Genomic DNA, 12,516 nt, shown 5'->3' with positions numbered 1-12,516 from the left:
GCGAGGCTACCTGCAATACTTCGTGGCCGTCTGCGGGCACTGATGTTGAGGTATCGGTCTTCTTGTGGTGTTGTACACTGTGGATGTCCTGTACTGTAGCACCTCGACACGTTTCCTGTCTGCTGGAATCGTTGCCAAAATCTTGAGATCACACTTTGTGGCACACGGAGGGCCCGTGCTACGACCTGCTGTGTTTGACCAGCCTCCAGTCGCCCTAGTATTTTACCCTTCATAACGTCATCAATATGTCTTCTTTGAGCCATTTTGAACACACAGTCGCCATTAGCACGTCTAAAAACGTCTGCACACTTACTCGCTGCACCGTACTCTTACATACACCAACACACCTCTACGTATGCGGACATGCTGCCAGCGCCACCGTGCGACAACCGCAGGTCAAATACACAGCATGGTCATATCCCGAGGTGATTTAAACCTGCAAACCGCCCACCAGAGCGTTGTTTCACCATGTATCAGCATTATCGATAATTTATGTGCATGAGTGTATTTGTATAGTACAATTATGAATTCTAAAACTGACTAAATGATTTATCGTTCTAAACAAAGTTTAATAGTTATAAGGTTCACCATTCCATTCCTCCTCAGTAGCTGGATAAATATGCTTTACTCTGAATAAGTCTCGGCATACTGTACCTTAGAATTAAGATAACCGGAACTAGGACAGCATGTACCTGATTAATCTGAGCCACAATTCACCTTTAGGTTGGGCATACGCTTGGCGAGTGCGATGATCTCGCGGGTGGAGACCACATTGGTGACGGTGGCGGTCCGGAGGTCTGCGTCGAACCTGACAGTGGCAGCTAGGTGTAAGATGACAGACACCTTGCTGGTTAGCTCAGCAGCGTCTGCAGCGCTGATCCCCAGGCCTGGCTGAGTGCAGTCGCCCGCTATGGGTACAACCTTCTGTAGGTAGTCAGGACACTCCTGGCGAGCCCTGCTGAAGATCTGAGGACAGGACAAGTAAAGCGCCTTGCTTTGGAGCGCCAGTTTGCTCTGGGCAGGATGTAACACAAAAGTATTATTAATTGATCTCTACAGGGCGGTCAGAAAATGTGTGAAATTCTTGTATGGATGTTACAGGGCAGGTTGTATTGAGACATAGATGTTAAGAAAGAAATTCGATACGTTGCTCCGAGTTATTTAGCATAGAATTTAGCCAATCGGGGCGTCGCGTGCTTGCATTCCAGGAGCCTGCCAAGGGCTTTGTCTCGTTAGCTGAAACTTGTATTTACGCGCGCGACGATCAGATTTGCTGCCTTCAATGCTAAATAACTCGGAAATGGCGCAAGATATCGAATTTCTTCCTTAACATTTATATCTCAGTACAACCTGCCCTGTAACATCCCTACAAGCATTTCACGCATTTTCTGACCACCCTGTATATCGTCTTTTGAGCTGTTTAGCTACTACTGGACGATGTAACAATGGAATTACTCGAATTTTTTCAGGTGCTGGACAAATAATGTTCCATCCAAAACAATTGTTTTACAAAACGGAATGTGGAACTATATTCTGTGGAACTGTACACCATTTTCGTGAACGAAACTGTTCAAATTTTTAGAGTTACATTAACTTTAGTCGCAGCGAGTGATGTAACATGTGTTGAGTTTGTAAGGAATAGGAAGTTGATGAGCTGTGTGAGTTACTATTAACAACAGACTGATTTAATTACAATTCAGAGAATCCTCATGGACGAACGTCAGCTTGCAATAGCCTTGTGTACATGCCCAAATTACAAGCTTAGGAAGGTGTGGTGTGCGTACTGTAAGACCTTCGGTACACACATCATCAGATTATTTGACTTGTCGCCCTAACGAAGTAGGCGAGTGTCTGCAATATGTCTCGTGGTCTTATCGTGGCGTGTTTATCTTCTGCCGTTAGGTCAGACGATAGAAATGCCACTTGCACGCTTAGAGTAGCAGATTGACGGTGAGCAACTTTAAACAGAACTTGATTAATTTTCACACACATTTATTTAAATAATAACAATCACAACCCTTACTTAACTTGATTCTGGATGTCTATTCATTTTCCGTCATGGCTATGTACAGGAATACGGTAATCTTATTAGCTGCAGACTGAAACCTGACTATAGACTGGTACAGACAAATGTAGACTGGTACAGACTAATGCAGACTGGTACAGACAGGTGCAGATAAATGCAGACTTGTACAGACTAATGCAGGCTGACTAATTGGAGGTCTGTACACTCGTTATAATACCTCGAGCGTTCAGGTTTCACTGCGCGAGTGTGATCTGCGAGGAGAAGAGGTTCTATGTTAGCAGCAATCACATTGGCTGCGTTACATATTAATACGCGGATTGGCGGAAGCAGAATTAGGTCCGTCTCTATGACGGTGCCATCTCGTACTGCGGAGACGGACGAGCGCTGCGCCTGCGCTGTTGTGCTTAGCGGGGCGCGCTCTATTGGGAAAGTTGTGTACACGCTGACTATGCGGAAGTATGTACACAACAGAAGGGGAAATATAAATAATGCACTGCCTGACAAAAGAAAATGAAAAACTAACCAGGGGAAGAGGAAACAAAATTAAACTTCACTGGCCTGGATTCATTTAGGAAGGGTGTCATAAAGTCGTTGTATCCTCTCCTGAGGCGAGCTGACCCACAACTGTTGGAACTGGCTCCTCATTTCCTGATTACTGGTACAGGGACTGAGTTGAGATAAGAGCTGGCCCCACAGGTGTTGCATTGGGAACAAATATGTGGGCATTACTAGCCATGGGAGTACCTCGAAACCACTCAGACTGTTCATAGAGGCATGTATGTGGACGACCATTGTTCTGTTGAAAAATGGCACCAAGGTATCGTCGCAGGGAAGGTAGCACAAGAGAACACAGGATGTCTGTGACATAACATTCTGACATCAGACTTCTCAGTCACCACCAGACGTGACCTGAAGTCAACTTGATTTCGTCTCGCACATTGTCTTTCGGAAGGAAGGGACTTCTTCCCATGCCGCCGCCATGCGCAGCGAAGAACCTGGATTCATCACTGAACGCAATGCAACGCCACTGACCAACATACCTCCCAGACCATGCATAATTCAAAATACAGCTGTTTGCATTGTGGTGTTTACGCCAGCAAACGCTTATGACAGTATTAGTCGACCACATTATTATTGATCTCGGAGTGAGGGTGCTTCAGTCAGCTTATCGTGAGTTTTTATCGCGGTGTTTCTCAAAGACACGCTGAAACACTTGGTAGTATACGCACAACTGTTTTGAACTCATTCACACCGCAATGCCTTTCCAGCACTGCACTTGTTCAATGTAACGTCAACGCGTTTCATTGACGCCAAGTGCAACAATATTGTGGTCGGGTAGTAGTTCTCGAGTGACCTGCTCGCAGACTTCGAAGAATAATGCAAAATGATAAAGAATGCTGCCTGCTCTTGGATGGCAGATGCAAATGTGAAGGAGATTAAGAAATTATGTTATATCATAAATAAAAGAAAACTTACATCTTACGTGACTGAAATTTTTTCTTGTATACCACTCATGTTTTCCGATTCATATTTTGCACCTCCAATGGTCTACAATAAATACAAAATTATGTATACAAGTTTTGCAGGGATTCCTTGGCAGTTTGCTTGAGTCTAGCTACTTCTATCTATAATTATACCGTTGTGCTTTTTTATTTATATTCACTTTTCATGTGCATGCAGCATGCAACCATTTGTTGTTCTATATGCACGAAATGCACATACTAAATATTACCTTCTGCATAACTTGTACTATAGTATACTGTGCATGCTTGCACTGCATACTCATGACTGACTGAGGGTTCATGGGAGCTGTAGGAGTGGAGAATGCAATGATGTTTTGAGATAGGGATGGAGTATGTGTAGGTGATAGGGCACTGTGTGTGTGTGTGTGTGTGTGTGTGTGTGTGTGTGTGTGTGTGTGTGTGTGTAATTTTTTAAATTCCCTTATTATCGTTATTTTCTTTTTATGTTTATTTATTTTATATCTGTAGTTTGAATAATAGTCCTCTGTTATGGCTTTTTTGATCACTGAGTATATTTTCTTTTTTTATGGCCTTCTCTATGAAATTCGCCCCCCCCCCTTTGAACCATGCACCTTGCCGTTGGTAAGGAGGCTTCCGTGTCTTAGCGATACAGATAGCCATACCGTAGGTGCAACCACAACGGAGGGGTATCTGTTGAGCGGCCAGACAAATGTGTGGATCCTGAAGAGGGGCAGCAGCCGTTTCAGTAGTCGCAGGGGCAACAGTCCGGATGACTGACTGATCTGACCTTAGAACACTAACCAAAACAGCCTTGCTGCGCTGGTACTGCGAACGGCTGAAAGCAAGGGGAAACTACAGCCGAAATTTTTCCCAAGGGCATGCAGCTTTACTGCATGGTTAAATGATGATAGCGTCCTCTTGGGTAAAAATTCCGGAGGTAAAATAGTCCCCCATTCCGATCTCTGGGCGGAGACTACTCAGGAGGACGTCGTTATCAGGAGAAAGAAAACTGGCGTTCTACGGATCGGAGCGTGGAATGTCAGATCCCTTAATCGGGCTGGTAGGTCAGAAACTTTTTAAAGGGAAATGGATGGGTTAAAGTTAGATATAGTGTGAATTAGTGAAGTTCGGTGGCAGGAGCAACAAGACTTTTGGTCAGGTGAATACAGGGTTATAAATACAAAATCAAATAGGGGTAATGCAGGAGTAGGTTTAATAATGAATAAAAAATAGGAGTGCGAGTTAGCTACTAAAACAGCATAGTGAACGCATTATTGTGGCCAAGATAGACACGAAGCCCACGCCTACTACAGTAGTACAAGTTTATATGCCAACTAGCTCTGCAGATGAAGAAATTGATGAAATGTGTGATGAGATAAAAGAAATTATTCAGATAGTGAAGGGAGACGAAAATTTAATAGTAATGAGCGACTGGAATTCGACAGTAGGAAAAAGAAGAGAAGGAAACGTATTAGATGAATATGGATTGGGGGACAGAAATGAAAGAGGAAGCCGCCTGGTAGAATTTTGCACAGAGCATAACCTAATCATAGCTAACACTTGGTTCAAGAATCATGAAAGAAGGTTGTATACATGGAAGAACCCTGGAGATACTAGAAAGTTTCAGATAGACTTTATAATGGTAAGACGGAGATTCAGGAACCAGATTTTAAATTGTAAGACATTTCCAGGGACAGATGTGGACTCTGACCACAATCTATTGGTTATGAACTGTAGATTAAAACTGAAGAAACTGCAAAAAGGTGGGAATTTAAGGAGGTGGGACCTGGATAAACTGAAAGAATCAGAGGTTGTACAGAGTTTGAAGGGGAGCACAAGGGAACAATTGACAGGAATGGGGGTAAGAAATACAGTAGAAGAAGAATGGGTAGCTTTGAGGGATGAAGTAGTGAAGGCAGCAGAGGATAAAGCAGGTAAAAAGACGAGGGCTGCTAGAAATCCTAGGGTAACAAAAGAAATATTGAACTTAATTGATGAAAGGAGAAAATATAAAAATGCAGTAAATGAAGCAGGCAAAAAGGAATACAATTATCTCAAATATGAGATCGACAGGAAGTGCAAAATGGCGAAGCAGGCATGGCTAGAGGACAAATGTAAGGATGTAGAAGTACGTCTCACCAGGGATAAGGTTGATACTGCCTACATGAAAATGAAAGAGACCTTTGGGGGAAAGAGAACCACTTGTATGAATATCAAGAGCTCAGATGGAAACCCAGTTGTAAGCAAAGAAGGGAAAGCAGAAAGGTGAAAGGAGTATATACAGGGTCTATACTGATGTGTCGGCAGCTGGGCCAACACCTTGTAGATCGAGATTGCTGAAAATGCACGCTAGACTAACGCAGACGGGCGTGAAGTACTGGAACAGGCTACGTAATTAATGCTATGAAGAAAAGTACGTAGCTGGATTAATACTTATCTTTAATCAATCATTGTGGTACATCGCTCTTGACTATACACAGGAGACTTTAATTACAATCACTGTAAGGCTAATGGCGCCTTGCTAGTTCGTAGCCATTAACTTAGCTGAAGGCAATTCTGTCTCTCGGCTAATGAGAGAGAAAGGCTTCGTACATCTAGTCGCTAGCTAGGTCGTCCGTACAACTGGGGCGAGTGCTCGTCCGTATTTCGAGACCTGCCTTGTGGTGGCGCTAGGTCTGCGATCACAGTGGCGACATGCGGGTCCGACATGTACTAAATGGACCGCGGCCGATTTAATCTACCACCTAGCAAGTGTGGTGTCTGGTGGTGACACCACATTCCTCCCCCGCAAATCGGCGAACGGTCGTGAGATAAGGCTTCCGCCCGCCGTGGGGAGGACCCCATGTTGACGTATGCGATGAGGTGGGAGCCTAACAACAGGCGAGGCTGTGCCACCCGCACCCGGCCATTCGGTCCGAGGGGAGCTAGGAAACGCCTGAAAACCTAGTCCAGGGTGCACGTCAACATGCGGTGTATGCGCCCGTAAAGAGACAGGAGGGGCCGAAGGGTCGACCTCCATTGCGTCGGGGTAGCCGACGCGCGATGGCGTCATGTGGGTCCGGAGCGGGCGGGAGTTCCATGGCGGAGGACGGCTGGTCACGGGAAGCGATCGGCGGCGCGTGACCCAGGGAGGCGCTTGGCGGCTGCAGCGAAGCGTCGAATGCGGGCGGCGCCGCCGGAGGACCGGCGGCTGCGGCGGCGGCGGCGGCGGCGCGTCGCCATGGGGCAAAATGGAAGGCATCGTCGGTAACACCTGGGGATGAGGCGAGCCAGTAGATGGGTCCCCAGGGCGCTGACCGGACGGCACCGTCGCTGAAAGCAGACGGGAGCGGCAGAACGCGTGCGACGACAGATGCGCAGCTGATTGAGATGCCGACGCACCTCACCAGAGGCCCCCAAAACCAAATACATCGCGCGGCCGAGGCAGCGAAGAATGCGCCCTGCGAGCCAACGCCGTGAACCTCGATAGTTGCGATAAAATACAACGTCGCCTGGAGCAAAAGCAGGAGGCTGCCGCTGCACAGGAACCTGATGCGGCGGATGCAGCAAAGACATCAAGGTGCGATGAGGACGACCATGGAGCAACTCAGCCGGCGAGCGACCATCGCGGGGCTGAGAGCGATACGAGGACAAAAAGAGCAAAAACGCGTCCTCCCGAGAATGCGACTCTTTCAATTTCAACATCTGTGACTTGAAAGTCCGGACCAATCGTTCAGCGGCACCGTTTGACTGAGGCGAAAACGGCGCGGATGTCAGATGTTGAATACCATTGGCCTGGCAGAATGACTGAAATTCTGCGGACATGAATTGTGGGCCATTGTCGGAAACAATAGTCTGCGGAAGACCTTCAATGCAAAAGATAGCAGACAACGCTTGGATGGTGGCGGAGGACGTCGTGGAAGACATCCGGACAACAAAAGGAAAATTACTGAAGGCGTCGACCAGAACCAACCATCGAGCATTCCAGAATGGAGCAGCAAAATCAATGTGCCAGCGTTGCCAAGGGGAAGTGGCTTTTGGCCATGCAAAGACTTTCCACGGCGGTGCGGATTGTTGTTCGGCACACGCCATGCAAGAAGAACACATATTCGTAATCGCAGCATCGATTCCGAACCAATTACAGTGCTGACGAGCAAGTTGTTTCGTTCGCACTATACCCCAATGTTCTTGGTGAAGAAGCCGTAAAACAGAGGACTGTAACGAACGTGGGACCACGACTCTGGACTGATCATTATCAGAACGCAACATCAAAACACCACGTCGAACAAAAAGTCTCTCCTTGTGAGCAAAAAATCGGCGAACCAACGGATCCTCGATCCGAGACTTTGACAAAGGCCATTGCGTAGCAACAAAACGTAAAACAGTAGCAAGGACAGGGTCAGCAGGTGTGGCTGTAGCTACACGACGAAAATCAATCGGAAACGATTCGACCACTTCATCGGTTTCCGAATCAATGAACATGCAAGCAAGTTCGGAAGAATCGAATGCTTTATCCTCAGCAACAGGCAAACGGGACAACGCATCAGCGTTGCCGTGCTTAGCAGTGGACCGATACAAGATATCGTAGCGGTACTGCGAGAGGAAAATAGACCAGCGAATGAATTTCTGCGCTGTACGTGGAGGTACAGGCTTGGTCGGATGAAAAAGCGATGTCAAAGGTTTGTGGTCTGTGATGATGGTAAAGTGACGACCATACAAGAAATCATGGAACTTAGTAACACCAAACACGAGAGCCAAAGCTTCTTTCTCTATCTGCGAGTAATTTCTTTGCGCAGACGAGAGCAATTTGGACGCAAAGGCAATAGGGCGATCATGCGAGCCAACTTTGTGCGCAAGGACAGCACCGATCCCGAAATCCGATGCATCTACCATCAACAAAAGGGGTTTCTGGGGATCGAAAGGCGTGAGGCAAGTATTAGAAAGCAACGCCGATTTCAACTGGCGAAAGCCCGTTCGCATTCCGTCGTCCAGACGAACGGAACACCTTTACGGCGTAAGCGATGAAGCGGAGCGGAAATGGAAGAGGCATTGCGCATATATTTGTGATAATAGTTAATTTTACCCAACACACTCTGTAGCTGTTTCACATTGCGAGGGGAAGGTAAATCTTGTATGGCACGGAGGTGCTCTGGACTCGGATGTATGCCTTGGGCATTGATGACATGGCCCAGGTATGGTAAGTCACGAGCAAAAAACACACATTTATCCTTCCTCAAGCGAAGACCATTGTGTCGCAAGACCTGAAATAACGTTCGTAGGTTCGCAAGATGATCTTCTTCTGTCTGTCGGGAGATCACTATATCGTCCAGATAGTTTGCTGCAGTAGGGACCGACGCACAAATAGTTTGTAAATATTGCTGAAACAATGCAGGGGCGGATGCACACCCGAACGGCAGTCTTTTGAACCTGTACAATCCAAGATGCGTGTTAACCACCAATACACGCTGGGATTCGTCGTCCACCGGTATTTGCAAGTACGCATCGGCTAGGTCCAACTTCGAAAAATATTTTCCCGGGCACAGTTTAGCAAAAAGATCTTCCGGGCGGGGCAAAGGAAAAGTAGCAGTCACTAGTTGTGGATTCACTGTGGCCTTGAAGTCCACGCAAAGTCTCAATTTTCCGGAAGGTTTTGGCAAAATTACTAAGGGTGAGGCCCAGAGAGAAGCTTGCACACGTTCAATTACACCCTGTGACTCTAGATCGTGTAATGTTCTTGCGACCTCATCACGCAATGCGTGGGGAACATTGCGCGCTCTGAAAAATTTCGGTTGCGCGTTGACCTTTAGTTCCAAATGTGCTTCATAGTTTTTAGCGCAACCTAAGCCCGGTGCAAAAATGTCTGCAAATTCGTCACATAAGCGAGAAACACTGTCTGTAGGCACAGTTTGATTCACTGACAGCACCTGATTTACAATAGACATGTTAAACAACTGAAATAAATCTAAGCCAAACAAGTTCACTGCAGAAGAAGAACGAAGAACGTAAAATGACACAAGTTTTGTTTGTCCTTTATATGTTGCAAAAAGAGTGCACTGTCCTAACACAGGAATTGTCTGTCCGGAATATGTTGTGAGCTTAACATTTGCGGAACTCAACGGAGGCGCGCCCAGTTGTTTGTAAGTGTCGTGATTGAGCAATGAAACTGCAGCTCCGGTATCGAGCTGGAATGGTATCACTTTGCCTTCAAAGTCTAATTCCACAAAAAGTTTATTGTCCTGCTGACGACAAGAGCGACTGTTTTGTGTAATTTGAATAGACACTGGTACAGAATCACTTGCTAATTGACGTGATTTCCGGCGACGTCGACGCACTGTGTTTGTGGGACGAACACAGTCACTGTTAGAGAAAGTGTCACTGGACGAAGTGGAATTAACGACATGAATGTCCATGGGCGAAGGTCCACGATCCTGAGTGTCCTTGGTTCGATTCCGGCGCGAAGCAAAGGGCCTGGAATGATTGTGATTGTCTGATCGGAGCTTTTTCTGGCAAACACTTTGAACATGTCCTTTCCTATTGCAGAAAAAGCAAATAGCTTGGAGTGACGGGCAATGTTCACGCGAATGTCTAGTAGCACACCGCGGGCATGATTTCACTGCAGTTGTGGGCTGGCGCGGCACACGTGGCTTAGAGCGCGGCGGCAGCTGCGTTTGTTTGTGCGATGGCAGTTCACCGGGCCGCGCAGCTCGCCCGGCAGGCCGGTTAATGTTACACACTGCTGGCGAAGTTTCAAAAGATTCCTGAGCACAGTCGAGTGTGTCTTGTCTATCCAATATGTCTATCACTTGTTGAAGGGAGGGATTAACTAGTTTCAAAATTTGCTCCCGTATGCGAACATCAGAAACGTTCTGTGCAATAGCATCACGTACCATTGTATCTGAATAAGAAAGGCCACATTTACAGTCAAAGGCACAGTCCCTAGTAAGACCTTGCAATGTTGCTACCCACTCCCTATTAGTTTGACCGGCCGTACGTTTTGTACGAAAAAACGTATACCGTTTTGCAACCACATTAACTGTTTCTTTGAAATAGGCATCTAAAGCAGACAAAATTTCCTCGTAGGACAGAGTTGCTACGTCGCGTCGGGGAAACAATTTCACTATCACACGGTAGGTGGACACACCGACACAAGAAAGCAAAAACGGCTGCCGCTCATTACCTTGAATTCTGTAGGCGGCGAGGTGGAAGGCAAACTGGCGGGACCATTCCTGCCAAGTCTCGTGGTTCGGGTCGTAGTGCCTAAAAGGCGGTGCAACTGCGAGTTGTGGCTGCGGTAGCGGTGAAGCGGCGGCGGCCGCATCGGTTTGAATGGCACGTTGACCCTGGACGAGCTGTCCAAGGGCATCCAATAACGCCTGCGTCTACTTATTCTGCAAGCGATAAAATTCGGACAGTACATCTGGCGAAGCCATGACACAAATAAATTAGGGCAAAGTAAAACACAAGATCCTTTGTAGACTCGTCGCCATGTGATGTGTCGGCAGCTGGGCCAACACCTTGTAGATCGAGATGGCTGAAAATGCACGCTAGACTAACGCAGACGGGCGTGAAGTACTGGAACAGGCTACGTAATTAATGCTATGAAGAAAAGTACGTAGCTGGATTAATACTTATCTTTAATCAATCATTGTGGTACATCGCTCTTGACTATACACAGGAGACTTTAATTACAATCACTGTAAGGCTAATGGCGCCTTGCTAGTTCGTAGCCATTAACTTAGCTGAAGGCTATTCTGTCTCTCGGCTAATGAGAGAGAAAGGCTTCGTACATCTAGTCGCTAGCTAGGTCGTCCGTACAACTGGGGCGAGTGCTCGTCCGTATCTCGAGACCTGCCTTGTGGTGGCGCTAGGTCTGCGATCACAGTGGCGACACGCGGGTCCGACATGTACTAAATGGACCGCGGCCGATTTAAGCTACCACCTAGCAAGTGTGGTGTCTGGCGGTGACACCACATATACAAGGGCGATGTACTTGAGGACAATGTTATGGAAATGGAAGAGGATGTAGATGAAGATGAAATGGGAGATATGATACTGCTTGAAGAGTTCGACAGAGCACTGAAAGACCGGAGTCGAAACAAGGCTTAAGGAGTAGACAACATTCCATTAGAACTACTTACAGCCATGGGAGAGCCAGTCCTAACAAAACTCTACCATCTGGTGAGCAAGATATATGAGACAGGCGAAATACCCTCAGACTTCAAGAAGAATATAATAATTGCAATCCCAAGGAAAGCAGGTGTTGACAGATGCGAAAATTACCGAACTATCACCCCATGAACCATGGACTTGCCGTTGGTGGGGAGGCTTGCGTGCCTCAGCGATACAGATAGCCATACCGTAGGTGCAACCACAACAGAGGGGTATCTGTTGAGAGGCCAGACAAACGTGTGGTTCCTGAAGAGGGGCAGCAGCCGTTTCAGTAGTTGCAAGGGCAACAGTCTGGATGATTGACTGATCTGGCCTGGTAACAATAACCAAAACGGCCTTGCTGTGCTGGTACTGCGAATGGCTGAAAGCAAGGGGAAACTACAGCCGTAATTTTTCCCGAGGGCATGCAGCTTTACTGTATGATTACATGATGATGGCGTCCTCTTGGGTAAAATATTCCGGAGGTAAAATAGTCCCCCATTCGGATCTCCGGGTGGGGACTACTCAAGAGGATGTCGTTATCAGGAGAAAGAAAACTGGCGTTCTACGGATCGGAGCGTGGAATGTCAGATTCCTTAATCGGGCAGGTAGGTTAGAAAATTTGAAAAGGGAAATGGATAGGTTGAAGTTAGATATAGTGGGAATTAGTGAAGTTCGGTGGCAGGAGGAACAAGACTTCTGGTCAGGTGAATACAGGGTTATAAACACAAAATCAAATAGGGGTAATGCAGGAGTAGGTTTAATAATGAATAGGAAAATAGGAATGCGGGTAAGCTACTACAAACAGCATAGTGAACGCATTATTGTGGCCAAGATAGACACGAAGCCCACACCTACTACAGTAATACAAGTTTATAT

General features: G+C 46.8%; 1 protein-coding gene across 3 annotated transcripts in view; it reads right to left on the bottom strand.

The window, feature by feature from the left end:
• LOC124777360 (fatty acyl-CoA reductase 1-like) overlaps positions 1-12,516 on the bottom strand; it is a 246,019-nt gene that overhangs the window by 142,806 nt on the left and 90,697 nt on the right. For all 3 annotated transcript variants that reach the window (XM_047252737.1, XM_047252734.1, XM_047252736.1), the window contains one exon: positions 718-966. In XM_047252737.1, coding sequence (XP_047108693.1) covers positions 718-966 — 249 coding nt within the window. The remainder of the gene's footprint in view (positions 1-717; positions 967-12,516) is intronic.

Source organism: Schistocerca piceifrons, chromosome 2, assembly GCF_021461385.2.
Source record: "Schistocerca piceifrons isolate TAMUIC-IGC-003096 chromosome 2, iqSchPice1.1, whole genome shotgun sequence".
In the NCBI taxonomy this organism is placed as follows: domain Eukaryota; kingdom Metazoa; phylum Arthropoda; class Insecta; order Orthoptera; family Acrididae; genus Schistocerca; species Schistocerca piceifrons.
Note: the sequence above shows the minus strand (reverse complement) of the source record. Positions and strands in the feature narration are given on the sequence as shown.